Source organism: Salarias fasciatus, chromosome 6, assembly GCF_902148845.1.
Source record: "Salarias fasciatus chromosome 6, fSalaFa1.1, whole genome shotgun sequence".
In the NCBI taxonomy this organism is placed as follows: Eukaryota; Metazoa; Chordata; class Actinopteri; order Blenniiformes; family Blenniidae; genus Salarias; species Salarias fasciatus.
In genome coordinates, this window is record NC_043750.1 from 14,139,383 (window position 1) to 14,167,198 (window position 27,816).

Genomic DNA, 27,816 nt, shown 5'->3' on the forward strand with positions numbered 1-27,816 from the left:
AAGTGTCCTTTGGCCAGACACCACACCTCAAATTTCTCCATTTCATGGCAGCCGTGTGAGTAAATGTGATTAAACAGATACTGATGCAGAGATAAATATGTGCCGTATATCTGATGTGAAGTCAAGTTAATTTTCTTGATCTGCCAGAGTTCCATCCATTGAAAGTCCTTTATTTGTCCCACTTGGGGAAATTGCAGTGTTCCAGCAGCAATCCCAACACAAGTGCAATAGCCTTCAAAATAAAAAAAAAAAATGAACTGATTCCATCAATCAATCTTCTACATATCTTTAAGATACTTATGGTTGCAGATTGCTGCACCTGGACAGGCCACTCACTGAACAGAGAGACAGACAACAACACACACTCATAAGCTCCACCCCAACACATACACAGAAGGAACATGCAAACTCTCTTCAGTTAAGTCAGTGAGTCATGTGTTGATTATATTAAATTTGGAAAAAAAATAATATTGCAATGGAAATTATTAGACATTTTAGAAAAAGTAAAAAAAAAAATATGTGCGTGCAGTTGGAGATGCGGGCTCATTTTGGAGCAACACATCTGGCTGCGTTCCAGTTCGTCTTCCCAGAAGCTGATCCGCAGATCTCACAGCGCCTGGATGGGGCGCAGCACTGCGGCCGTGCCTATTAGCACGCCGCTCGACGCGCGCCGGAGCCGAAGTGGAACGCAGCCTCTCTCTCGAGCAAGAAGCAGCAGTAGCAGCTGTCATGTGAATCAGCTGGACGAACAAGGAAGGGGATAAACAACAACACGGCTCCGTCTTTCTAAATCAAGGTAAAATATATATGTAGATTCACCTTCGCCGGCTGTGCATGTGATATACTGACCCAAACCGTGCAGGCTGGCTGTGTTTGTAGCAGTTTGGGGTGAAATCGGAGCACACTTCGTGACTCCTGTGCAGAATTAGCCGAGCTATCAACAGCTAACAGTGAGCGCTGCCTCAGACATACAGTAAGTTAGCACGCCGTGTTTCTCGTGATTGTTCTTTTTTATGCTGTTAAAGCTGCAAGACACCGACAAATAACCTCACCACTACAATGCTTGGCTGAGTAGATTGTGCTTACACCAACTAGCACAGTGTCTAGCTACGGGCCTGCGTGCAGCCACCTTGCGAGGGGCATTTAAACCTCCATTGACTCCTGCGGTAAGAAGTTAGCTAACATTACTGCTAGGTTAGCTTATTACCAAGTTATGTGCTCTTCTAGCCAGTTACCACACACACATACTGCCACAGCAGGATCAACAAACACGTTTGGAAGTAAAGGATCGCCGCGTGAACCGACTCCGTAAAATATAAGTTAGCTAAGTGAGCGTCGCTAGCTGCGCTGTGTTCAGCCATTGCTTGGCATCATAACAAAACGTAGGCTAGTTGGCTAGTTAGCTGTGCTGACAGACAACAAAGATGAGCCAAGCTACTGACGCTCCTGCAGCATTAAACCCCCCAGTAGGGATTTAAATACACTGGAGTTTCTATAGATCGATTCCACAAGCAATAAACAGGCCGTGTGTGCTAAGTGGAGACTGTTCGTGTTTGCATATAATCGCGGACAAAGAGTGAAGCTGTGTGTGAACATGTTGTGTTTATCAAGCAAGGCAGCTGATTCAAGAGGAACTTGTTTCAGCTTGAAATCGCCTGTTACATAACGGGGGTCGCACGGAGCTGTGATGTGGGGGTTTTAGTGAAGCAGTCGTGTGGAGAAATCAAGGGTCGATTGTCTTAAGACTGTGTCTCGGAGGAAGCGTGAGCCTTTGTCTGAACGCACAGTAAAGTGAGAGTTGGGAGTGGGATGGGTGGATGGGACAAAAAAATCTGAAAAGGCTTGTTGGCATCAGCAGGGATCAAAGGATCAAATCGACATGTGTTGAAGATCTACCGCCATCTCGTGGTGAACCAGCCGCACGCACGGCTGCTCCACAGCACGTGCCCAATGTTTTAACAACAACCTCGACCTTTTTCTGAATTGATAAGATATTTTTATGGACATCACGATAGACCTCCAATACCGTTTGAGTTCAGTTTTGTGGAAACAAACAACTGCTCTTTCGAAACCATTTTCATTTTTTCTTTAAGTCTAAAAAGAACTCTGAGATGTTACTTTTATCGTGAAGTGACTGCACAGGAAGTGTTTCTGCAATTCTCTAGGTATGAAGCTATAGACAGTTTAAGCAAAAATATCCTACTCTTCAAATCAAACCAAATTTAATCAGCATAAACATGTCAAGACATGATACAGTGCATCAGTTGTTATCACAGTAGCTCTACTGATGTAAATAAGTCTGAAAGACAGCTGTTTATAGACAATAATAGTTTTTTTTAGTATAGTATGCGTACGCTTGGGTACATGCATGTGTTCTGGTTTATCACTGAAGTATAAAAGCAGATCATATGATGTGGTCTTCATATAAAATGATCAGAGAAGGATCTGTACTAAATCAAGCTGATCCTTCCAAAATGGATGGATTTACGTTCAGAACTGTTTTCATGCTATGTAACAACCAAGAATAATTGGAAGTATCGGTGTTCATATGTGTGCTCATATTCCTGTCTGTCTGTGTTTCCCAGGTTCTAGCTGGTGAGATTGCAGGATGGCGGGAGCAGAGGTGTACACCCCTGCGAACCCCACCTGCAAGATTATGACCTTCAGGCCCACCATGGAAGAGTTCAAGGACTTCAACCAGTACCTGGTGTATATGGAGTCTCAGGGCGCGCACAGAGCGGGTTTGGCTAAGGTAGCAAAAGTTATTTTCACATTCACATTCTCTTCTTCATGCGAGCAAAGTTTCAGCACTTTATAATTAGCTTGTTTAGGTTCATAAAGTTGGGGAATCGTGATCGATCAGAATGATGAACTGCGGTAATCACGGTACAGTTTTCTCTCTGGTGAGCATACATTTGGATGATGGCTGCAAATGTTAACCATAAATTACTTTAAAACAGAAGTGGCGCAGTGAGTCAGAAGACAAAGAGAAACGTAGACGAGGACATTCAGTCATATAGTTTGACTGATCCAAATCCCTCAGCAATCAACCAAGGGCTTGTTTGGCTCCGCACGACTTGCAGTCCCCCAAATTACACAACGCCTATCAGAGGGATTTGTTTGTACAAAGTGATCCTGTTCCTGCGTAATCTCCGACAGTAAGCCTTCGCTTGTGTGTTTGTCTTCCAGGTAATCCCCCCGAAAGGCTGGAAGCCGCGCCGCACCTACGATGACATCGATGATTTGATGATCGATGCGCCCATACAGCAGATGGTGGCCGGCCAGTCGGGGCTCTTCACTCAGTACAACATCCAGAAGAAGCCTCTCAGTGTGCAGGAGTTCAGGCGTTTGGCAAACAGTGACATGTAAGTGTTGTTTTAAACCTTCATCAGGCAAGAAACTGCATGTGTTCATTTTACAGACCCAGGTAGTGTTTAGTTTTGGATTTAAACGATGTTTGATAGATATAAAAACATTTTTTGGGATTATTACAGTTTTTATTTTCCTTTGATTCTTGCAGCTTTCTCTTCTTTTGCGTAATCAGTTATATCTCTTTCATGATTATGACTCAGATTTTCATGTTTGAGTTGAAAACATCAATTTTTTCCTGGTATTTTAACAACGAAAAAATGTTCTTTTTTCTTAAGAGTAATAGTTTCTGTGTTGCAAAAAACCCACATAAGAATACTCAGAAATTGAAACATTTCAAATTTAATCACTGAAGCAGTGGACATTCATTTATTGTAATGTTTGTCCTGAGTTATGAGCAGTGTTTGTAAGATGCAGAGTAAAATGTGGTATTTGTAAAACTTCTGTAAATTTCATGATTTTTTTTTGTATAAAACATCACCAATGTAGAATCAAAAATTTACTGATGGGCCTAAAGCACGGAGATGCTCATATCTGCTCTACATTGTAATTGATTGTTTGGATTCAAGAAGTATGAAGCAGCTGCATCAGTATATTTGTGTGTTTCTGTGTCTGTTAAATGCAAAGTGCACTGGCCCAATTGTTGGAAATTTTTTTTATTGCCTAGGTGTTGAGACGGATAGCTGACAAAGCCTTTCATGTCTTTTCCTGCCCTGCCTAGGTACTGTACTCCTCGCTATCTGAATTACGAAGACCTTGAGAGGAAATACTGGAAGAACCTCACCTTCGTCTCACCCATATATGGAGCAGATGTCAGTGGGAGTCTCTATGATGAGGTAGACGGCTTTTTCTTGACAAGCTCATCAATGGTGCTTGTTATTTATTCTCCTTACAGGTCGTCTTTGTATTTAATATTTTTCTTGTTTCCTCAGAAATACTGTTTTATTGTTGGTTTTACGCTTCAGAATTTACAAACCCAGCTGCATTTTGTCTCATTGCTTAGATGCACAGTTGATTTACTGTAATTACTTTAAAGGCTTCGATACATTTCGATATTTCAGTAGGAAAAAAATGCAACACAAAATAGCAAGTAATCTATGCACTTCTTTTTTTTTTTAGTTTTTTGTTCCGTTCATCCAAATCATCCAAAGAATAGACATTTCCTCCATGTGCTGAAATTAAAAATCAGTTTTTAATGCTGGTCTGTTCTTTCCCACAGTGATACTTTAGAAGCACAGCACACTTGACATTTATCACTGAAACAGAAGCAAAGTGACCAGATTTAGCCCCGAATGGCCTGTTGCTCAGCTCATAGGTTCCTGCTGTCACCGGGTGAATTTTATTACCTGTAAATAGAGCCGCACGGTTGTCCCATGTATAAAACTGCTTGTTAGTGATGATCTCTGTGTCTTAATGAACAGCAGCAGAGGGGTTGATGACAACTGAGAGCAGCCGATCTCTGATTGGATTCCATCGTTCCAGTTTGCAGCCCGGCTCTTAACCCCTGCTCCTAATTTTCCAGGATGTGGAGGAGTGGAACATCGGCCACCTGAACTCCATCCTGGATGTCATCGAGGAGGACTGCGGCGTTTCCATACAGGGGGTCAACACTCCGTATCTGTACTTTGGGATGTGGAAGACCACCTTCTCCTGGCACACTGAAGACATGGACCTGTACAGCATCAACTACCTTCACTTCGGAGAGCCCAAGTCCTGGTGAGTGTGGGTCTAGGTTTTACCTGCATTAAGTGAACACAAAAAGATTGTGTTTTTTTTTTTTTTCTTACGCTGGTTTTTGGCTCCATAAAACAACAATGAATACATTGTTGTTATGATTGAATTTTATGCTTTACTTTAAGCATAGACAGAGCATAAGCTCACACTGATATGTGCTCACTGTCTATTTTGTTTTACATGCGTTTGACTTCTGTAACCGCTGAAAAGTAGAATCGCCTCATTGTTAACCTGACTTTACGATAAGGTCATATCTCATAACACAACCAGAGGTGAGTCCTTTTAAAGTCCTGCCCACTAAACTACGAGAGGCTGCGCACTGTCCTGAGCCACGGCGCTCTGGCAAACTGCAGCAGGTCCGCAGGGATCACGACTATTAATGTCACAGTTTATGGGAGCAGTGTGACTGGAGACGGCTAATGCACTCATCGGTCAGATCGATTTCCTTTAAGCTGAACATAACATTGCCATCACCCTTTTCCCACAAAGTAGACAATTTACACCCGCCGCAGGTTTTACTGCAAGCAAGGGACATTTACAGTAGATGCACGCGTTTTCTGAGAGAAGGCGAAACTGAAGGAGGAGGTCCAGTGCAATAAGTGATGATTTTAGGAGGATCTAAATACTATTGAGGGAAACAAAAGAAAGACGTAACATCTGGGAGTGTGTGTGGAGCTGTGCTGTTCTCCAAGGGTGCGAGCATCCGGTTTAATTCCCGAGAGAAACCATCTGTCTGCACGCTGAAGCTTATCAAAGAGCACACAAATTGAATTTAGTAAATCTGTCACAAACACCAATAACCATTTGTTTTGGTTCTCAAACCAGTAGAAATGGCTTTATAGCCAAAAGAACGACACTGTTATGTGCCAACCTTTCCAGCTGTCGTCTCCCCATAAATGGAAGATAAAAAGAAGGCAAACAAAGAGATAATGAATGAAAAGCATCATAAAGGCATATTTTAAAACTTTATAGGTCAGGTTAAATGAAAGGACAGTGAAGTGTTTTTCACTTATGTGACTTTTTAAAGTTAATAAAAATGTTTTTTTTTTTGTTCTTTAATATTTATTAAAACACCCAGTGAGTTTATAATAATACCTTATTGGCCCAGTTGTAACAAAATGCTGATTATACGATACCAAAACGAAGAATGGGCCGATATCTCTCTCCCTGTCTCTCTTTTTATCTTAAACCCTGAATATAAGACAACCTCACGTTTCTGGATTGATTTCCTGGTAAGGAAAACTTGTCATGGTTTTGGACCACCTTGGTCTTTAATGTTCTAAGGGCCATAAGTTGTCTTGGTTTTCATAAACTCTCAAAACTTCCCTCAGGCTGCATATATCTTAATATTTAGTATGTCTAAACCAATGTAGGTTTAAGGTCATTTGGGGAACGATTAAAAAAAAAAAGAATTCCAGAAGCTTTGCAATTTTTATTTAATTTAATCTAGGTGATCAGCTGTGGGAACTCACCAGAGGATCTCAGACTGAGTTTGAGCAGGTTCCAAATTAAACATTCTGACAATGTTGCTAGAACGAGGATTAAAATGTAGATAATGAAAATCTTAAATGTACAGTGAAGCTAAAACTGAGGGGAAGTGTTTTCTCTTCCTCGGTGTGGCCGTTTGGATTAACTGGTTACTGTCCCTGTTAGCAGTGTGTTGCTGTTGTGTAGTTTGGATATGGGATGTCTCGAACCATGTCGTTGTTTTTTCCATATATATCTGGGGTTTGGACATTGTTACCACATATTTTTCCTCAGCGTTCCCAATCGTAGAGTCCCAAGCTGATAAAATCACCTTTGGTAAACTTTTTTTTTTTTTTAAGCAAACTTCTTTCTTTCTTTTAACCCAACATCTATGCGAGCTGTGTGAAACACACTCAGCTTTTATAAACACCATGACACTTTTCCCCCACTACGGTGACCAACTCAGCGGTGAAGGTTAAATAAATTAAAAACAAAACAATATTGAATAGAAATACAGTGTAATCCCATGAGCCTCTAGAAATGTTGTATCAAGCTAAAACTTTTAAGAGTGTAAGAACGGTCAAAATAAGTTTCGTCTGGAATCCTTGTATTGCTTGAAAGGGTTGGATTTTTCACATATATTTACTCTCAGTAACACTCACAAAACGTTATGCATCGCATGGCTATGGATCAGGATTGGATATTGATTAGACCTGAAGCTCTGGAATACGACCAGATGCTCGGTTCTTTATTGAACTGTGCTCACTAAGACATTTGAAATAAACAAAGTGAAACATCTTCACAGGATTCACATTATTTAGTTAAGTTGAAATAAATGTGCATGTTTTAAAAAGAGATTGATAAAACAGCACTGATTCAACTTTGTCAAGCTTTCAAATGTATTCAAGAGCAAAAGTAAAACATGAATTTAAATTTTTATTGGGATATGAGGACATTTTTAAGTCATCTTGAACCCTTTTCTTGTGGTGAGATTTTGTCACGCACGCGTATGTACAATCCTGACATTTCTAAAGCCTCCTACCTAGAATCTCCCAGGAGTGTGCATGCGAGTGTGAGCATGAGGCATTTAGGACACATCTGTAAATTGTCATTTCAGGAAAAAAAAAGCTTTCGGTTCCTTTCACCCTCTCTAAACTGTCTGTAAGCACATCGGTTACCTGCCACTCCACACTCTGAGTGCTTTGATATGACGAAGTTGTTCTTTTCATGAGCTCTGAGGAGAAAAGAGAAGATGAGATTGATGTCTGTTTCAAAGAAAATACATAACTACATAGAGAACTGGATTTTAAAACAGAACCCATCAGGAAATGTAATCACACAGGTGGAATTTTTCATGTGTGGAAGGATTTAGTGTGTGAGACGTGTTATTAGGAGGTCACGGTTGAAACAATGAAGGTAAAAAAAAAAAAAAAAAACGCAGGTAGATGAAAATGCGGTTTGCTTTTTATTTCTTTGTCAGCTTGCCTTGCTCCATTTCTTTCTCTTGCCCTGGAGGGAGTTTTGCTCATTAGAGCAGTGAGCCCTGCAACCCCACAGGGATCAGTGTCACAGCCAGACAGTCTCTCACCAACACACACATCGAAACGCTGCCAATAAATCCCCCCCTTCAAACACACACGCAAGCATACCCTTATCGTGCGCACACACGCACGCGCGCGCGCACACACACAGAGGCTTTTATCTCACTGCTGTTTTGGCATCTTGTCCCTGGAGGGGTGCAACTTAAAGATGCGCCCCTCTCACCTCTTCTCAATCTCCCTCTCCCTCCAACTCCCTGTGTCACCACTACCTGAGGTTGCCTCTCCCTCTCGCCTCGCCTCACTCTGCTGTGTTTAGCTGACAGGTGACGTGATGATAGAAATACCACAGACCTGAGGGAAGATGGTAAGAGTCAAATGGAATGCCTAGTCGAACCTTGAGGGAATTTTGTCACACTTTCCTGGGCTTTTTGCGGATAACTTTATGAATACTTGATATTCAGATTGCCTCAGCTGCACTATGAAAAATGGAAAAAAGCAGAATAAGGTGAACTAACAGTCAGTAAACTCATAACTCAACAGGAATTAACGATGGTTCATCTCGTCTGTATCATAGATAGAACTTTATATTTTGAGATATTCTGGAAATATATCCTACATTAAGAAGATGAGATTGTGAAAGGTCAGCATTTTCCTTAAAATGCAGTCGCAGCAAATTAGGGAAGGATGCTGAGAACATAGGTATGAACATAAATCAGGGATAATCAATAATACCACTTTGTGTGTTGCCACACTTAAACTGTGCAGTGTTGGAAACGGCGCCTCAGACTTCCTGCTGTCTTTCGTCGATCCGCCACTTGATGGCAGTCTTGAAATAGTGAAAACTCCTCTCATAGTGTCTGTGCTTATACTGCTCTGGAAGAATAATTAACATCGCATGTTCAGAACTTCACATACACTGTTAAAAAAATAAAATAAGTGTCTGCTCCACATTTGTTTCTCTAACAGGTATGCCATCCCCCCTGAGCACGGGAAGAGACTGGAGCGTCTGGCCACAGGTAGAAGAATCATTTATATTCCCCGTGTTGTTTATATGAATTCATTTGTGCAAGGTAATAAAATAATTACTGCCTTACGATCTCATTACACAGAGGCAAGTCTGCATCAAACAACAAAGTACAGCTCATAAATTAATCCCAGCATTGAACAAGCACACATGAGGAAATGGCGGAGCTTAAGACGCAGCATACTAATGATCCCCGACAACATGCTAAAACTGTTTGAGTCGCGGTGGAAACTCTTCAAAGACACTGAATGCATTTGCAAATACATACCTCCACCCATGTAAACTTTGAGTGAACTGTAAAGCTAATGTCTAAACATGAAATGCTAATTCAGCCTCAGAATGTGTGGAAAAACAACAAATATGATAATTTATTCACAAATATATGGAACGTGATGCACCAAGTGGCCCAGAGCTGCTCTTGTGTGACAAGTTGGTTCCCACATTCTGGTGAAGAAAACAAATCCCTGAAATACATTTTGTCAATAGGAATATTTTTATTTTAGTGTGTTTTATTCTGCAAAATTAGGTATGATTATTGTAAGTTATTAATTAAGCTAATGGTCAGTTAATAATGCTTCAAAGTAGGAAATGCTATTGCATTTTCTTGGGAAAATACTGGGAGCTAATAATACACCATTTGTTTGACATAACTTTCAAGTTATTTGTTTCTAATGACTGCGTGTGTGTGTGTATATTTGTGTGTGCTTGTGTCAGGTTTTTTCCCCAATAGCTTCAAGGGTTGTGAAGCTTTTCTTCGTCACAAGATGACACTAATCTCCCCTTCCATACTGAAGAAGTATGGCATCCCCTTTGATAAGGTATGCTCTGAAATCCTTTGACACATTAGTCTCAGTCTTCCTTGTCTTGCCACTTACACTCTCTTTATCTACCAGGTTTGTGAAAACACATTTTAGTGTATCACCAACACAGATTATAAGAATCTGAAATGGTTTATTTCTATGTTATTTATTTCTGCAGCTATTTTGTTCTTTGCCAAAAGAATAATTCAGTGCCTTGTGATGTATCCCATTGTGTAAACCAGCCTGTGATCCTTTGTCTTTTCTCTCTCTTTGATAAATTGACAGATTACTCAGGAAGCTGGAGAGTTCATGATCACCTTCCCTTATGGCTACCACGCTGGGTTCAATCACGGCTTCAACTGTGCAGAATCCACCAACTTTGCCACCGTGCGCTGGATAGACTATGGAAAGGTGGCCACACAGGTAACGTCACACTTGGGCCAATCTAATCACTACTTTCCTTAACGCTATATAATTGGTATTATTTATTTATTTATTTTTTACTCGAGTGTCTTTCCTTCTTTTCCTCTTCTAGTGCACGTGTAGCAAAGACATGGTGAAGATATCCATGGAGCCCTTTGTGAAGCGTTTCCAGCCTGACCGCTATCCCAACTGGATGCTGGGCAAAGATCTGACGCCCATTGATCACACTCACGCCACTCCCAGCACAACGCCGGAGCTGCAGAGCTGGCTGCAGCGGCGCCGGAAGACCAAGTCTGCCACGAAAGGGTAAAAGCTCCCATCTGGTGACGGGAAGACGATCCCTGCCAGCAAGAATCAACTTTTGCCTCTTTGTATAAGTGTCTGTATTTCTTTACATTGTTTTTTTTTCCTCTTTCTTGCCGTGCAGCGGGAGCCACTCCCGCATGCGCTCCAAACGCCTCAGAACCACAGAGGAGCCCGTCGGCCTGGACGGCAGCTCGACACTGAACACCAGCAAGAGGAAAGGTGTGGGTGGTCCGCCTGGTGCCAAGGTGCGGAGGTCGATATCAGGGACAGCTTGCAAGGAAGACAAAGAGAAGAAAAAGGAACAGGAGTCAAAGCACAACCTCAATCAAACCTCCGCTCAGCTCCCCGGTAAGCGGACTTATGACATTTGAGAAATAACATATCTTATTAATTCTGAAATTGCCCTGATAACGAGTTTAGAATTCAGATTGCTTTCTTTGTGCCTTATTAGTCTGTAAAAAGTTTTTTTTTTTTTTTTTCATTTTTTGACATGACTCATTTATTTGATAGTAATTATATTCCATCTCTACAGAAGTAGATTCTCATCCACCCTTCTGTCCTTCGGCAGGTGCTTGCAGACAGATGTGTGTCGTCAAAGTAAATCGAGTGGAGAGTCAGAATTTGGGATTTTCCCAAAAGGAGCCATCACATGAATGTCAGTCAAGCTCCTCTGTGTCGCAAATGGAGAATGACCTCAAGGCAGAAACTCAAATAGACCCTCAAGTACTCTCAGGGCCAGAGGTCACAGGCAGTACTCCTGACGGACTCACACCAAGGCCAGAGGCTCTGGAAATTAACGAGCCAAGGAGTTGCTCCTCTGAACCACGAGACCTCTCAACTTGTAAAGACTGCTCGATCAGGATCCCTCCCCTGGATGCCACAAATCTCAACTCATCCTCCCACACAAGTACTTCCTCCGAGACTGTCACGGGCTCGTGTCCCTCCGACTGTAAAGCTCAGAGATTTAGTTCCTCCTGTAGAGGAGACACTTTACTTTCCGACGCTGGCGACGGCGCGGACGCAGCGGCGGAGAGCAACACTGACAAGACTGTGAAAACTGAGAAAATGGACACAGTGGTTGATCCAAAACATATCAATCCTCACTCCACCGCAGAAGCACTTTATGATCTCAAAAGTGAGCCAGTAGAGGGGGGTAGTTTCACATCGTGTAACTCGTTCTCCCCCGCACAACACAATTGCAGTTTAGGGAATAGTGGCAAAGAGGAAATTCTTTTCCCTCCTTTCCTACAGAAAAATGCCGTAGAAATGCCACAGCTTACTCCTGAGCCGACCGACAAGGTGGGAATTTGCCCTTTGCCGCCCGTACTGACCCAAGAGATGCCCTCACTCACACCAGCTCACGACGGACTGGCCGACTTCCCCAAATCAAAACTGAGCCATCTTCAGATTGCACCTGTGCTTCAGAGGGAAACGTCAGCCGGCTCTCCGTCCTCCCATGAGGCCAAGCAGGAAGAGAGAGAGTCCGACTCAATGGCTTCAACAGAATCTGCCAACAACTGGCATTTAGATTCTCCGCTTCGATGTGACGGGGCAGCGGTGTCCAGTTCAGAACAGAATAAAACTCATTTAACTGCCAGTGGTCCACACAAAAAAGCGTCTGGTGATGCCCAAGAAACACTAATAATGTCTGCAGTTGCAGCAGAAAAGGATTGCACTGCAGCTCTAGAGGAGCAGGATCCTGTTTTACCATACCCCAAAGACTCAAGCTCCAAAGACCCAGCTCAAACAAATAGTACATTCAGTCTTAACGGTGCTGGTTCACTGTGGACAAGTACTTCAGACAGTAATGTTCCAGCCCCGGCCGCAGCATCGTACCCCGAGAGTGAGAGCCACTCAACACTGCACCTCCCCCGTCATGCTCCATACTCCCCGTCCCATCCCGCCTCCCAGGACACGTACGTGGAGTCCAAAACCTTCTCCAGCAGCATCTGGAAAAACCTAAACTCCCCGAGTCCCGCTGTTCTGATCCAGAGTCTGCAGCCCGAGCTTCCTAATGACTTCACCCACGATCCTCTCCCTTACACCATGTGGACTGAGCCTCAATGCAAAGAGGTTACAGACCTCGAAGATCCAGATCAGGACTTTCGCGAGTCTGGAGACCGGGACAAAGAGGGCGGGCCTCTCACCTGGGCTCAGCTCGAGCCCACCTCCCTGGTTTCAGTTGGTGCTATCGAGCCGCTCGGGCTCGGTGGAGATTATGACATGCAACGGGGTGAAATGGACGGGACTGAAGCCATGTCCCTGTGCAGGGAGCTGGGGAGGCAACGGGAAGCGGAGGAGAGTCCTCACTCAGTTCCTGCCGTTTCACCGCTCAGGATAGCAGGGGAACAGGACAGGGCGTCTGATATGGAAGAAGGAGGATCCGGTGGCGAGGAGGCAGAGCAGCAGCGCAGTGCCAAGGGAGACATCAGTAGTGACTCATCCGATGAGGAGGAAGAAGAGGAGGAAAACGATACAAATAATTATGACTGTGATGAATCAGGCCTGGAACCTGGGGAGGTTTGTGCCGTGAGTGTTTTTCACACACATTTATAATCGTTTATTCTTTTGCTTACTTTTCATAAAAACAGATCACGTGCAACACTAAATGCCTTCCAATCATTTTTTTTTTTTTTTCTTCTTTCCCACGCCAGTATCCGGCCCTGTCAGCGAAGCGGACCAGTAAAAGCTGGCGTCACCCACTCAGGAAACCCACTGCAAGGGCTGTCCCCACTGCTGTGAAGCAACAGGCCACTAGTGATGACGGTGGGCACAGTTACACTCACACATACACACACACACACACACACACACACATGCAGTTGACACAGGTCACTGAAAGGTATTGCTACATTTTTACCTTCATAAAAATGCCATTATACAGGCAGTGACACAAGCACACAGTGCAAGCCAAGAGTCATTTCAATAACAAGCCGGGAACATTTCCTGTTGTGGTTTTGGCTGCAAAGCCATTGGCACCGGGCCAGAAACCCCCGAGCCTTTGACTTCTTTGCTTGTATTGTACGGAACCATAATGCTGTTACCAGATCATTTTTGTTTTTAAGATTAAAAAGGCTTTCGGTTTAAAGGCTGTATTATTTTCCCTGTAAAAGTCGTTATTGAAAAAAATAAATTCAGAAGTAACTTGGCTGGCTTTGTTGTTCCTCTGCTGTTAACACCAAACATAACACATATTGAATGCCGTCAGGTAACGTTGGTGTTGTCCCACGGTGACCCATTCGCTCCTGTGCTTCCCCTTCCTCTGCTCATTTTTCAGATTTTATATCCCCCCCCAAATGATTGTTCTGACGTCGGTGCTCTCATAAACCAAACTGTTGTAGTTCTCAGGCCGACCACAGTATAATGATCCTGTGATCCTCTTTGTTTTCTTGGTGTTCGGGCTACAGGAAAGGCCCTTCATTTTCAACTACCAATGTGTTTATTTGCAAACAGTCACTTTCACAAATATACATGGTTGTGATTAAAGATGAATTATTCAGCCTCCATTGTTGATCTCCGAGTTGACCGGGGCTACAAGGAACTTGTTTTTACGAGATGAGTGTGTTTAATTATGTTGGGCAGTTTATAAACAGACGGGCGCATTCAGTGTAAATGTTTTCCAAGTTGCCACCGTGGATACATCACATCTGGCTTTCAAGCACGTTTATGGAAGTGAACCAGTGCTGCAGAAGTGAATGGAGAAAATGACACATGCTGTTTTTTGAAATCCAGGGCATGTAAAGTTTTTTTTTTTTTTTTTTTCCCCTGGATTCAGAAAAGGATGAGTTAATAAACCATCAGGCAGGAGACATGCTCTTGGTGTTGTGTAAATCATTATCTTCACCACAGGAAAAGAAGCAACGGTTAAATAGATGAGTGATTGCAAGGTTATAATGCTTTATTTTTGTCTCCAATTAGAGCCCCCTGAAGCAAGCCTGGCGGAGGAGGAAGAGGAGGAGGACGAGGAGGAGGGGCAGCACATGGAGGCATGGGCAAAGCCACTCATCCACCTGTGGCAGAGCAGAAAGAGCTGCTTCCCGTCTGAGAAGGAGTACAACGCTCACGCAGCCACCATGCAGCCATACTGTGCTGTCTGCACACTCTTCATGCCCTATTATCAGGTACAAGTCTGTTATTAAAGCCATTCAGAATATGAATAAGCCATTAGAGCATTTTAGAGTACACTGTGCGGCGTGGCTCTGTTGAAAAAGCTCAACATCGTGTTGATAATGTGAGAAGTCGAAAGAACTATTTGCATTGAAAGGAGTGCAGAAAGTCAATTTGCAATTAAAGTAGATTTACTTGACAGTGCTTAATGATTTGCAGTGCATTATTTCCCTCATCTGTAATAAGGTCAGCCGGAGTACATCTTATAATTGCTGTTTTCGTCCCAAAGGCTGAAGACAAAACAGAAGACAACAAAGAAGTCACTGAGGGGGACACCTCCAAATGCACCCCTCCGGGGGAGGGTCCTGCCCCTCCCTGTGGGCGGCTGAGGAGGACCAAGCCCCTGATCCCCGAGATTTGCTTCTCTTTCCGGGAGCAGAACTTCCCCCCGACCCCCACTCACCCCCTGCTGCAGGAAGATGGCACCTCCCCTCTGCTCTACTGTCAGGGCTGCTGCCTGCAAGTTCATGCAAGTACGTACCAGTACGCACCAGAGTCCATTCTCAGATCTGTACTGCCGTCTCTGCCCTCAGAGCAATACAGCGTCTGTTGATGACCAACAGACGAACCAAGCCACATTGTTTGTTGCCGCATGTTCTGCTTGTCTCATTGATGTAGTTGTTTGAGGGTCAGTGGGTTTAAGTCTCGACTCACTCTGTCTCAATGTTCCACCTCCTCTCCATTTCCCATCTCCCCCCCCCCCCGCCACTCCTCTCTGTGGTTTGGAGTATTTTATTTCCCTCGTCAGCCAAACGAGGGTGAATCCTTTGCCTTCACCACACACACTTCCTGTTCAAAAGCCCGAAGCCAGTAACAAAACAAGCCCACACATATACACACACACACACGGTCTTAAAAAAATGGCCCTTGAGCTTTGCTTTTCCGTTTTATGCACGGATGCAGTATATTGTACATTATCACAATCCCTCATTCACACATTTATGGGCCGAGATCTCTTTCCCAATCGTGCGCATTTGGCAGATATCTTAAACCTCCAGCCAGCCTTTCAAAACATCTGCTTTTGCTGATACATTTTACTGTTGAAAGTCCGACATACTGTCCCGAATCCATAGCTTTGAAATGACGTTGTTTGGTCAGTCAGTTGGAATCACTCAAACCACTGTTGATCCTGCCATCAATTTACTTTCGCAGGGTCTAGGTTGTCATCTGTGTACTGCACTGCACATTTATTTACTTGGTTTGCGCAAATGTGTGGAGGTAGAGCAGTGGGAGATGGAGTCGATGCCATTTGACACTGATGAAAAAGCCACAAGTTTGGTTTAGAGACCCAGCAGTAAGTACACGTTGATGTAGCTTTCTCTCTGGGATGTTATTCGAACTCTGCAAAGGAAACAGAGGTGAGCTGAGATTTATTTTTTGGTTTTGTGATGGATAGTGGAGGAAAGGAACAGAGACATACACACACACACACACACACACACACACACACACACACACACACACACACACACACACACACACACACACACACACACACACACACACACAGGCTTTAAGTGTTTTTTACAAATACGAATCCCACCCCCCCAGCTTACATGTCTGAAGCCTCAAGCCTGTGGATTGTAACCAGCTGCCGGCTTCGACTGAAATCGCATTTGTTTTACTTAATTAAATTCCAAATGTTTTTCTGTGTCAGGCCACCAGCATTTATTTTTCTTTACATCTGTGCCGTTTTCCCACACGAAGGACACACACACACAAAGTCACAATATTTATACACGGTTGCTGTTGTGAAGTGTCTGAAACAAAAGTTCTGCTTTTGCACAAAGAGCTTGTTTTATATGGGATAAAGAGACAGACGGGAAAGTGAGTTTTCCTCCTGCGCGGTCTGCAGTTCTGTCTCGAGCGCGCTTGCACGGGCCGCGGAGCTCTCGATTTCCACTTAGTCTGCAGTCCTGTGCATTCGTGCATGGAACAGTACCGCTTTTCAGTCAACCGTCCAGAAACAGTGTTGATGTATCATTTTGTTCTGCTCTTTGTAGCTAACAATAGAGCGAACATTTCCTGTCAAGGCCGCCGTTATCTGTTGGTCCTCTGATACCGTGCAGCAAGCCTTTTAGTGAAGTGTGACATGAGAGCTTAATTTCAAAGAAAGAGGACGTGTTCGTCAATGTTTGCGGTGGATTTGGTGAGTGAGCTGAATGGTGGTACAATCTGGACAGTCGCACACGTCTACGTTCACACCTTACAAACCCGAGCTGTGTGTTTTAGGCCTGGGAAACTGGAATACAGAGAGAAACATACAGACTTCACAAAGAAACGTCCCAATACTGTGGAGATGTAATAACTTCATTATCCATACTTCTCTCTCTCTCTCTCTCTCTCTCTCTTTCAGGCTGCTATGGTGTTGCCGCTGATGCCGTCAGTGAGAACTGGTCGTGCGATCGCTGCGCAGAAGAAAGCTTCACAGCAGTAAGACGCTTTTTGTTTGGTTTAAGTTGACGTCTCAGCGTTTGTGACAGTGGCGATTGCAAAAGAGAGCACTCCGCACCTCAGCTGCTGGAAAATATTACTTCCCAAAGCAGTAATTCCTGAACATTCACTGTGAACTGCGCACGTATTTAGGGATGGCATTTCATTACCTCATAAATTTCTAGCCCGGTGAAGACAAATCTTCCAAAGATATAACTGGAATCCACATATTTTCTGTCTTAGATAAACCCAGACTTTAGAAGCAGCCATTTCTCATTTTTTAACAGTGTTGTCTTAACAAATATAGGCTTGATAGATGACTTAAAATATATGCTTCACCGACCAAGAGGGAAATATTTGACATTTGACATACCAATCATTTTTACATGAAACACTAAAATAGGATCTTTCTCTCAAATGTTCCACAGTCCTCTTTGACTCTCATACTTTTTCTTGTTTCTACTTTGTGGCTTGATCCTGTTGTGTGCATCTGGCTTTGGGAGAACATGCAGGATTAGTTTTGAATTCAATTGATGTGGTTTAAAAAAAAAAAAAAAAACCCTTAAACATTAAACTTGCCTTTGTAGCGAGAGCTATCTCTCACACAGCTTCCCACAGGTTTGACCCAGTGCCACACAGGATGCAGCTTTACTTGCTGTTATCATACATAAGTGTCTGTAAAGCGTTTGGCGAGTGAAAGTGAAGTACTTTCTCCCTCTGTTACTCACTTGTCTGTCTTTGTTTGCTCAGGAATGCTGTCTCTGTAACCTCAGAGGTGGAGCTCTGAAGAAAACCCAAAACGACAAGTGAGACAAGCTTTTGTTCTGTGATGAGCTCTGCATACTTATCCCTGATCTCCGGAGCTCAGCCCAATGAATTGTCTGTGTATCTTAATCATCGCAGAGTAATAATTTGTTTGTTTACGTGTGTGTGTGTGTGTGTGTGTAGATGGGCTCACGTGATGTGTGCAGTGGCGTTGCCGGAGGCGAGGTTCGGCAATGAAGCCAAGAGGAGTCCCATCGACACCAGCAGAATCCCCATGCAGCGATACAAACTGGTGAGAAGACAGAAACACACACACACACACACGCACACAATCCTTCAGGACCGGGCCGGTCTAATTAATGAAGTGTTCACAGTTCTAATTAACAATGTGAGACGAACATGCCCGCAATCAAAGCTAGATAATTAACCACTGGTGGGTGGGAGTGGGGGTTTGTGATTGCAGGGCCGTACGTGCGCCGGCGTTTGTCTATACGTGTGTTGGTGTATGTTTCCTCGTGTGTATTTTGTGTGGGTGTGTGTGCATGCAGCATTTTTTTTTTTTGCGTGTGCATGCATGTTTGCTTAATGAGAGAGCTGGAGTGTGTCTCAGCAGACCTGACATGTTGCCACTATAGTTAGCTCTCTGCTGCAGGCACCGTGATAGCTCAGCAGAAAGCGAAGCACATCTTGACTCGAGATGGATCACAGAGACGGAGCTCGTCCCGTCTCAGTCATCGCCTATTGTTTCAGGAGCGAGAGTTGCTTCTGTGCCATACATCACACTTTGGATCCTTGCAAAACAATTTAAAACTCTTTCGTAATTTATCAAGAAGGTTGTGTAAATATAAAATTACTTTGATTTTCAGGAGTTCTATAGAACAGTTAAAAAATGTGGAAAACCCACCGTGAACTATTTTTAAGAATGGATGCATAGTTTAGAAAAAAGGACAAATGTTCAATAACATGTTATAATGAAATGACACCAACTCGTTGTTTGATTCCACATCGTCCGAGACGATGATCTTGTTTTCCTGATGACAGATTGGGCGGATTCTATTTTCCAGTGGAGAAAAATAAGTTTCACAGCATAGCTGAGAAACTGCAGCTCTATCGCTGCTTGTTGTGAACATATTTCATTTCATGATGGCAAACCTGCCGGCAGTTCTGACCGAGGCCACATGAGTGACCAGCACCAACCACACATGCGCTTCAGTGAGGGGATTCCAGTTTGTTGTGGCTGTGTTTGGTTCCTCGGAACATTAATGATGCTCCCACTTGTTAAATGAATAAAGGGTGGAATTGTCAAAACGGCAAAAAAAAAAAAAAAAAGCAAAGAAAATCTGACATTGGCAGAGAAGATTTGGCAAACTTTCCCTAATTGCAACCCAAATACTCAGCTCCGCTGATCATCCCGCAAAGGCATGTTCCTTCCAAAAGTGGCATTTGAAAGGAAATTAAACTGCCTTTGCGGTGTTTTTCCAAAGATTTCTACTATTTTGTTTGTTTGACTCTGTGAAATCTCAGCATAAACAACCCCGTGCTAAGTTACACTCCTGTTCAAATTAATATTCTGACCTGGAGCTGATGAAACACACCTATAATGGATTTCTTTCAGCATATATTTTAAATAATAAGAGTAACCCTTGTGTGACAGGATTAATCAGCCAACCTTGAACTGCAGCTTAACGTGGGTTTATTTGCAGTTTATGTCCCTCGATGCCGACTGGTGGTAATTTACTCTGCCTTCTCTTCAGCATTTGAAGAACATTTTCTGGTATCGCTATTCTATCTGGCTGAATTCATCTCCTCCCAGGAGACTGAATAAAGCCTTCATCGGTGACATGCTCCGCCACAGAGAAACCATCCAGTCCGCGTTCCTGCATGAGAGCTCACACAGAAATAGTGCCAGGGATATTGCTGCGCTGACACTGAACGGGACACTAACTTTGTGGACACAGTGACATTACCCACAGGGTATTTACAGGGATATGGTTCATATCTTCTCACACCACATTGAAATTAAGCTCATTTGGATATGAAAGCACAGACCGCAAAGTCAGTTTCCATATCCACGGGCCAAAATCAGAACAAAATGAAAATTGTCGTCCAAACTGGAGAAGGGCGGGACGCTCGTAAAAGCCTCTAACATGACCTGCGCGGTGGCAAAACTATAAGGATCTAAAGGACTGTTTTCGAAAGAGGGGAAAAAAAAAAAACAGCCCGGAGCTGTTAAATGCCGAGTTTGTCACGGTGCCAATTTTTACTTGACAACACAGATTACCCTCTTTGTAGCCAGAGAGCTGAAAGCAGATCCTTTGAAAGTCAAGTGCATATACGTTAAGGAGCTATCCCTTCCCTCTCAAGATGACACAAAGTATTTTTTGTTGGCAGGTTTTCACTAAATAAAATGCCTACATAAGTAGTTTTATATGGGACTTTATTAGATGATAAAAACAGATGGGCGCTTTCGAAATAACTACTTTTGAATTTTGCGGCGAGTCGCACCTCAAAAGCCTCCACTTCTATACGCTGTGGGTGGAATATTGCATGATTGTGACACGGAGTCGCTGTTTGACAGGTCGGTTTACCTGTTTTTCTCATTTGTCCACTCCGTCATAGGCGCATCCACCCCTCGGGCCACGTGCTTTTAGGTTCGCATTGGACCCATCGCCCCTGCAGCAGCCCTGTACATTTATAATTCACCACACACACACACACACACACACACACACACGCAGATACACATTCATAATTTACTGTGGGAATGTTCTTAACGCATGGCTCAACACGGGCACCCAAATACACCCTGCAGAAGGACGCAGGCACAGAGGAAAGACGGGTTAGGCTTGGGAAAGTCTTCATATAGTCTGAGTTAACGTACACTTTATGTTTCCAACCGTTTTTTTTTTTTTTTTTTTTGTTATTTTTTGTAAATGATGACTCACACAAGTTTTTCAGAAAAAAACATGGGTTTTGTCGGCTGTCAGTCAGATTGTGAGTCAGGCTGCCCTCAATAGGTGGACCAGACAGTCAGTCCAGTTCATCGGTGCACCGCTGTCCATAATAAAGGAGGTTTGGGAAAAGGCTCGGCCGAATGTAGGGCAAGTTAGTCACCGAGAAAAGGACTGACTTTTAAAGTCCCTCACTTCTGAAATGGAGCAAGAGATGCTTCATTAATAGAAAAAAAAAAAAAAAAAGGGATAAAGTTGGGATTTTCTTTGCCCATTTTAAATGAAGCATTTACTTTGCCTTTCGGGTTGCCTTGAAAGAAGAAAAGCGCCGTCTCTCCGCGCACAGTACTCGCTGATCCTCGGCAGATATGTGAATTAAGGGAGGCTAAGCTGATAATTGTGAAGACGAGGCCAACCCTGCAGAAGAGGTTAAATTTAATTAATGCCATGTAGGTTCAATAATTAGATCACTTATTGATTTTTTTTTCAAAGAAATGAACAAAGGGTATTTATTTCAGAGGCTTAGCCGATAAGGACAGACACTTCAGAATGAAGTTTGGCATTCGCTCGGCGTCACCTTCCCATCCATCTATCAAACACTCAGCAGCTCTTCATTTAACCATCGTTTTCTGCCATGAATATCAGTCAGTTGAAACTTTTCTTCAGTTATTTTGAGAACTTTGTGCACTTACAGTTAATAAAGGTATATATCCAGAGAAAACAGCACTGACACAAGAGGCGACACGTTATCACATCATTATGAAGGAACTTGCAGACCAGCTGATTCCCAGCTGAACCGCTTCGCCACTGTCGCCTATCCTCAGCGGAGTTCTTCTATATATAGTGATATCGCATGTCAACATGTATGGATATTTAATTATACATTCCCAGGGAATAATGAATAAATTACCTTCAAAGAGATATGAAACATAACTGCGAGGAAAACGGACGGCAGGTTGGGAAGCGGAGCGAAAAAAAAGCAAACGTTAGATGGGCGTTTTTTTTTTTTTTTTATTAAGAAGAGAGTGAAGGAAATGGAGTGGGATGGGAAGAAAGGGGGGGTGAAAGAGGAATAGGGAGGCAGCAGGGTTATAATAGGAGGATGTCGTCATTTTTTCCCCTCTAATGGGAGAGCGGAGGATTTGTGGGAGAGGAGGCGGGAAATGGACTTGATGGGCTGCTTGGTGCAGAAAACCCAGGGCCCGTCTTAAAAATTTAGGTGCGAGTGTGTTTGTGCAAAGATGCATGGCAATGTTTGTGTGTGAGATGTGCGTGTGTGTTGGTCCGTCCGGCGTGTGTGTGGTTGCGTACTGCCCACAGACCTCATGCGAGAGAAAAAACAGGCTGAAGTCCTGATTTGTTGTGGAAACCTCAAATGATGTCATCTGACTGGCCTTATTAGAGAGTTCCTGGTATTTCGCAGCAGTACATTAACATGTTTTTGTAATCTATTACAACTGAAAGCTCTCTCCGCATGATTTTTCCCCCCCCCTCGTATTAGTGATTTGCTTATGCTGCTGTATCTAATATTGCTTCGAGCAGATTTCACCTACATGTTTATTCGAGTATGCAAGTCGTTTAAAATGAGCAAACAGGAATTCCCATAACGCTCATTTGTCTGTTATTGCCGTTTTTCTTGAGCTAATGCTCAAGTGCAAATGTATGACATCTCTTTAACCTGGTCATGTGGTTGGATATAGACTTTGTTTTGTTTTGTTGACATCAATTCAGGTCATTCAGCAACCAAATGAGTCAAATATTCATGTAATCTACTGTCTGTCGGCGGTCAGGTGTTGCCATTGACGGTTTGGTCTGGTCTGTATGTGTTTACAGAAGTGCATCTATTGTCGTAAGCGCTACACGGGAAAGCGGCAGGCAGGGGCTTGTATCCAGTGCTCATGTGGCCGGTGTCCCACCTCCTTTCATGTGACCTGTGCCCATGCTGCCGGTGTAATCATGGAGCCTGATGATTGGCCGTATGTCGTGGCAATCACCTGTCATAGACACCAGTCGCGGAGTTCATCAGCTGTAAGTGTTAGGACAGTCCTTTGCTCCGGCTGACATGAACCACGCTCTGCTCGGCAAGAATGGACATGTCAGTGTGACGGGATTAACCCACCCTGTCGAGAACAGACTGTGATTTTGTAGTAACATAAAGAAGTTCGTTAAAAGTAGTGTCGAACACATGCTTGTTGCACCAGCTGAATCGAAAACCGGTTTCAAACTCAGGAGGTTTTACACCTCTTAGGATTTGCACCGACATTCAGATTGAGCAGAGAGACAGGTTTGTTTAATGCAAGCATGCATTAAGGAGCAATTTGTTCCTATAAGAGTTGAATAGATGTGGAACAACACGAGCAGAGGACAGCTTGAAGCCATGTCGCAAAGGTAGAAAATCCTCACTGGAAGTGAAGGCAGCGTAAAGTAAGACTGCGCCGTAACATAATAGCACCGCGGCATCGGCGCATGTCAAGGTTGTGAATGTGCAGGGATGTAATTTCACAGGGAGGGAGTCGAAGAAAAGCTCTGCTCGGAGCAAGACACCACAGAAACCATTAATAATTGATGACTTACACTGTAAATTTTAAGGCTTATCCTGTTTGTACATCGTGCCGATCATGGAACAGTTTTCTGCAAAACACAAAGAACCGTTTGATGTTTAAAGCTCAGTTCAAATGTACACACAGCTGGTGCAACAAGCTGAAGTCTGCTGAATAGATTAAAAAAGAAAAAAGAAGCAAAAATTATTTTTTATATGATTAAAAATATCCGTTGTGATGAGATTGATTGGGAAAAGGTTGAATAGTGAATTTTTCCCCCAGAAGCCTGAACGCATCTTCACTAGTCGTTGCTGTTCAGGAATATTTATAAACCCTCAAATTCCCTGTAATACGTTTCAATCTGATTTCCAGTAAAGTGATCATTCAATTAATCTGCAATATGATACTGAGGCATCTACCACTATTAGACACACATTTTTGAAGCCTGAACAGAACAGAACCCAACGCTATTATTTTAGTGGGGAATTAAAAAAAAATGAAACAATTAGCATCATGGACTCATTAAACTGCGAAATACAATTAGTACCAGTACAGTAATCGCTTCCCCTGTAAGAATGGAGCAGTGCTTCTAACCTGTCATTTATTTCGGCGGTCTAATTGCGGCTGTCTTCTTTCTGTCTGCTCCAGAAGCAGCAGGCGTGTCAAGCCTCCATCTCTCTGGGCCAGACTGTGATCTCCAAGCACAAGAATCTGCGCTACTACAGCTCAAAGGTCACCCAGATCAGCTCCCAGACGTTCTACGAGGTCATGTTTGATGATGGCTCCTTCTCCAACGATACCTACCCCGAGGACATAGTGGTGAGGAGACGTTTAATTAGACACATGCTCAAGAGTTCAGCTCACAGTTGTACAAGGTCACATCGGATATTTAAACTCTCTCATTACACAGGAGTCTCTCTTTTTTTTTTTCGGACAACCTTACTTGTTCTAAATGGTCTAGGTTTGGGAAAAAAAAAAAAAAAAATCATGAATCATTCTAACATTTTAATGAAAAAAGCAGAATGTAGGAAAAGCTTTAACAGTCATCCGAGAGGCCGGCTGTGTTGTCAAGGCAGCAGTGTAGTTGACAGGCTGTTGCGGATGAATGGTGAGTACATTCACACACACTCACACACTCATGTGTCACTGTGTGAATGAGATCATCCGACAGTGAGCTTTGGCATCAAATGAACTCGTTTTCTTTAAATCTACACCCACTTCCACTGAACTCCTGTATTTGCTGTTACAGTGCCGTGCACTGCGTCATTAAACCCGAACACATTGGAACACATCTTAAAAAGTTCTTAACACAATGTGCACCAAACCCCACACAAACACACACTGGCCCTTTTATAATGTGCAGTTTCCAAAACAATAGATCCAACATTATTTCTGCTCTTTCAGATGTTAAAATGTTGAGTTTAGCACGAGGGTGTCAGATACATTTATATTATATTATATATTTATATTTATACCTAATTCTCCTTTTTAGCTGATTCATTGAAATATTTTAAATTATTTTATTTTCATCTTTAGGTGTTGTTGATTTGGCTTTTGCTCAGTTTTGCAACATTATGAATTTTCCAAAAAAAAATGATTAACATGTAACAGAAGAAAGGAAACATAAAAACTCTCCACTGACACTGCATTAACCCACTATGAATGGGATTAGTCTAAAAGTTCCAGACTTTCAAATACAGCATCTTTTATGAGTAATTCATGTAACTGAGCTGAAAGGAGCAGTGAACAGCAAAATACCAGCAGTATTCTTCAGCAAGAATAAAAACCCAAGGCTGCCACTTTATCTGTCTTTCACTCGGTGTTTCTTCAGGTTTGTTGCGACGACACTTGAGTGCAACATTGATTCACTTTCCCATTCAAACGCTCAAAGAAGCATAATTAACCCCAGACACAGTGTCTGATTTAGACGGGGATTCGTTTAACAAGTTCATTTTATACCCAGTTTCAAAGTATTAAGCTGTCAGGCCAAATGTCCGTCCTGCTGTAAATCAGCTGTCAATGATTTGATGTGTTATAATTTTAGTAAAACTCATTCAGAGAGCCGAGGAAAGGCTGAGTGTGTAACAGTAATGCAAACAAATGCAACAGCTTTTTTCCAACACGATGCCAACTCTGAAGGAGTCCTAAAGCAACCCAGATGTTTAACACACACACACACACTCGCACACTCTTGTGTTTTCAGAGCAGAGACTGTGTAAACTCGGGCCCTCCTGAAGTGGGAGAAGCAGTCCAGGTGAAATGGCCCGATGGGCTGTTCTACGGTGCCAAATACCTGGGATCCAGCGTCTCCTACATGTACCAGGTGAACACCGGCACTGCAACAGAAAAAAACAGACGAGATGACCCAGATTTCCCTGCAAAAGTAAAATAAAGTTACTAGCTCAGTTGTAGGTCAGAGCAGCTCCGCAACAAACTTGTTGAACTCCCTAAACGCCGGAGTCGTCGTGACTCCTCGGACGCTCCCAAGGTCTCGCCGCTCCGCTCTTCCTGCGTGCGGAGGGAGGAAAGGAGGACGTCCGAGCGAGACCGAGGGAGGCGCCGACGTCACGGCGGCTAAAGGGGAGAGTGAAGGCGACGGGAGCGTAAAAAGACAGATGTATAGGAAGCAAGAAGCGGTGTGAGCGCACGGGGCGGCGGAAAATGGGCAGAGAAAAGAGACGGAGGAGCGAGGAGGAGGGGAGGATGAGCAGGAGGTGACAATCTGCATTATTCAAACTCTCTGAAATATTCACCAAGCCGAGAGTCGAGCGGCTCCCACTTAAAGCTTTATTTAGTCGAGCCGGGCGTCAACCATTAGTTATGCACAAATGCATCTGTGACGCACGCGGTCGGTTTAAGAAAGGTCAGATTAAAAGAAAAAAAAAAAGGAGCCAAACAAGAACTTTCCATTGTCAAGGTGTGTTTGGCTATGAAATGAGTCCAGTCTTTTATTTCAAGCTCTGCACAGCGAGGAAAAACTGTTTCAGATGCAAAGAAAGCATTGAAAATAGGCATGAAAGCATTTTCAGTGTTTAACCTACAGAGGGACACACACCGGGGAAAACCTGGAGCTGGACAGGAAGTCTTTCTCACAGCCTTTCTTTGCTTTTGGGACGTTTATAAATGTTGGTGTTTATTCTCAGGTGGAGTTTGAAGACGGGTCTCAGGTTCTGGCGAAAAGGGAAGACGTCTATACTTTAGACGAAGACCTGCCGAAAAAGGTGAAGCGCAGACTTGTAAGTATTAGATTTAGTGGGCAACAGATACTCTTTAAACCATAGAGTTAATATCTGAAAACAGCAGAAATGTATGTAGTTGTGTGTATATATATTTTTTTTAAAAGCAAAAAAATCTGAAAATATCTCTTGGCACCTGGAACGTTTTTCGTCTTACTCGCTGGTGTTTCCCCGCGTCTCGTTTTTCCAGTCGACGGCCTCCAGCATGCGTTTCCAAGACGCCTTCTTCACCACGCAGGGGGAGAGGAAACGACAGCGAACACCAAATTCACGCTTCCAGAAAGACTATGTGGCCCTGCCAGGCCTCCGTACTACTGCCAAAAGCACATGGGAGCAGCGCAGCCACAAAGGGAAATGAAGTGACGGGGGAGGATGAGTGACAAATGAATGCACTGGATGAACGATGAATATGTTAGGCTATTTGTGTGTGTGTGTGTAAGTGTGTGTGTGTGTGTGTAAGTGTGTGTGTGTGTGTATGTGTGTGTTTTCGGGGAGCTCACACGGCTCACTACAACCCCTGTGACTGAAATCAAGGGAGTTTGATTACGTGCGCTCGTACAGCCGGAGCGTAGTGAGGATGAGGAGGAGGAGGAGGAGGAAAGCTGCCGTCGGACAGTCGGACTCACAGAGCGGGTTACCGGAGGGCAGCGATGCCTCGGCGACCCGCCGCTTTCACATCCGTCAGGGAAAAAAAAACAAAAAAAACAAAACAAAACGTGGCAAACGATTGTCACATCACCCTTTTTTGAAATAAACAGGTTTTTTTTCTTGTTTTACTTTGTAAATGAACAATTGAAAAAGTGAGATTTTTCTAAATAGCCTGCCCATGCTAGTGTTCTGGGAGGTCTGCTATTTCCAGATTTGATTTTTTTTTCTTTTTTTGAATGTTTCTGTACTTTGCTTGTAGTATTTTCCTCACGTCTTACTCGTCTTGCATGTTCAACATCGTCTCCTAACTGCTTCTGCCGGACTCAGTCCAATCACTCCTCGATGGCTTCCTCTCTGCATGTCCGCCAAAGCCATTTAGACACAAACGTGACAGAATAATAATAAAAAAAAG

General features: G+C 43.3%; 1 protein-coding gene across 5 annotated transcripts; it reads left to right on the forward strand.

The window, feature by feature from the left end:
* The first annotated feature begins 704 nt into the window (after positions 1 to 704).
* kdm4c (lysine (K)-specific demethylase 4C) lies at positions 705 to 27,511 on the forward strand. 5 transcript variants are annotated; one of them, XM_030093148.1, is made up of 22 exons: positions 705 to 796; positions 2,586 to 2,752; positions 3,190 to 3,365; positions 4,091 to 4,205; positions 4,892 to 5,085; positions 9,078 to 9,127; positions 9,850 to 9,953; positions 10,221 to 10,358; positions 10,471 to 10,664; positions 10,786 to 11,012; positions 11,233 to 13,193; positions 13,319 to 13,430; positions 14,583 to 14,785; positions 15,061 to 15,304; positions 17,188 to 17,264; positions 18,015 to 18,070; positions 18,213 to 18,321; positions 22,814 to 23,008; positions 24,169 to 24,339; positions 25,724 to 25,843; positions 26,664 to 26,756; positions 26,947 to 27,511. In XM_030093148.1, exons 2-22 carry the CDS (start codon positions 2,609 to 2,611, stop codon positions 27,112 to 27,114), a joined length of 4,851 nt encoding a protein of 1,616 aa, XP_029949008.1. In that variant the 5' UTR covers positions 705 to 796; positions 2,586 to 2,608; the 3' UTR covers positions 27,115 to 27,511. The 5 variants fall into 5 exon arrangements, 4 of the variants coding, with proteins under 4 accessions (XP_029949008.1, XP_029949010.1, XP_029949009.1 ...); XM_030093150.1 differs by having other exon boundaries at positions 26,664 to 26,741; XM_030093149.1 differs by having other exon boundaries at positions 11,233 to 13,184.
* The last annotated feature ends 305 nt before the right edge of the window (positions 27,512 to 27,816 follow it).

Bases quoted from the DNA above. Each gene is read 5' to 3' on its own strand.
- kdm4c (XM_030093148.1), top strand. From the start codon at position 2,609: ATGGCGGGAGCAGAGGTGTACACCCCTGCGAACCCCACCTGCAAGATT. The intron at 17,265-18,014 runs GTAAGACGCTTT...TTGTTTGCTCAG, and splicing joins CAGAAGAAAGCTTCACAGCA to GAATGCTGTCTCTGTAACCT. The intron at 18,322-22,813 runs GTGAGAAGACAG...ATGTGTTTACAG, and splicing joins CCATGCAGCGATACAAACTG to AAGTGCATCTATTGTCGTAA.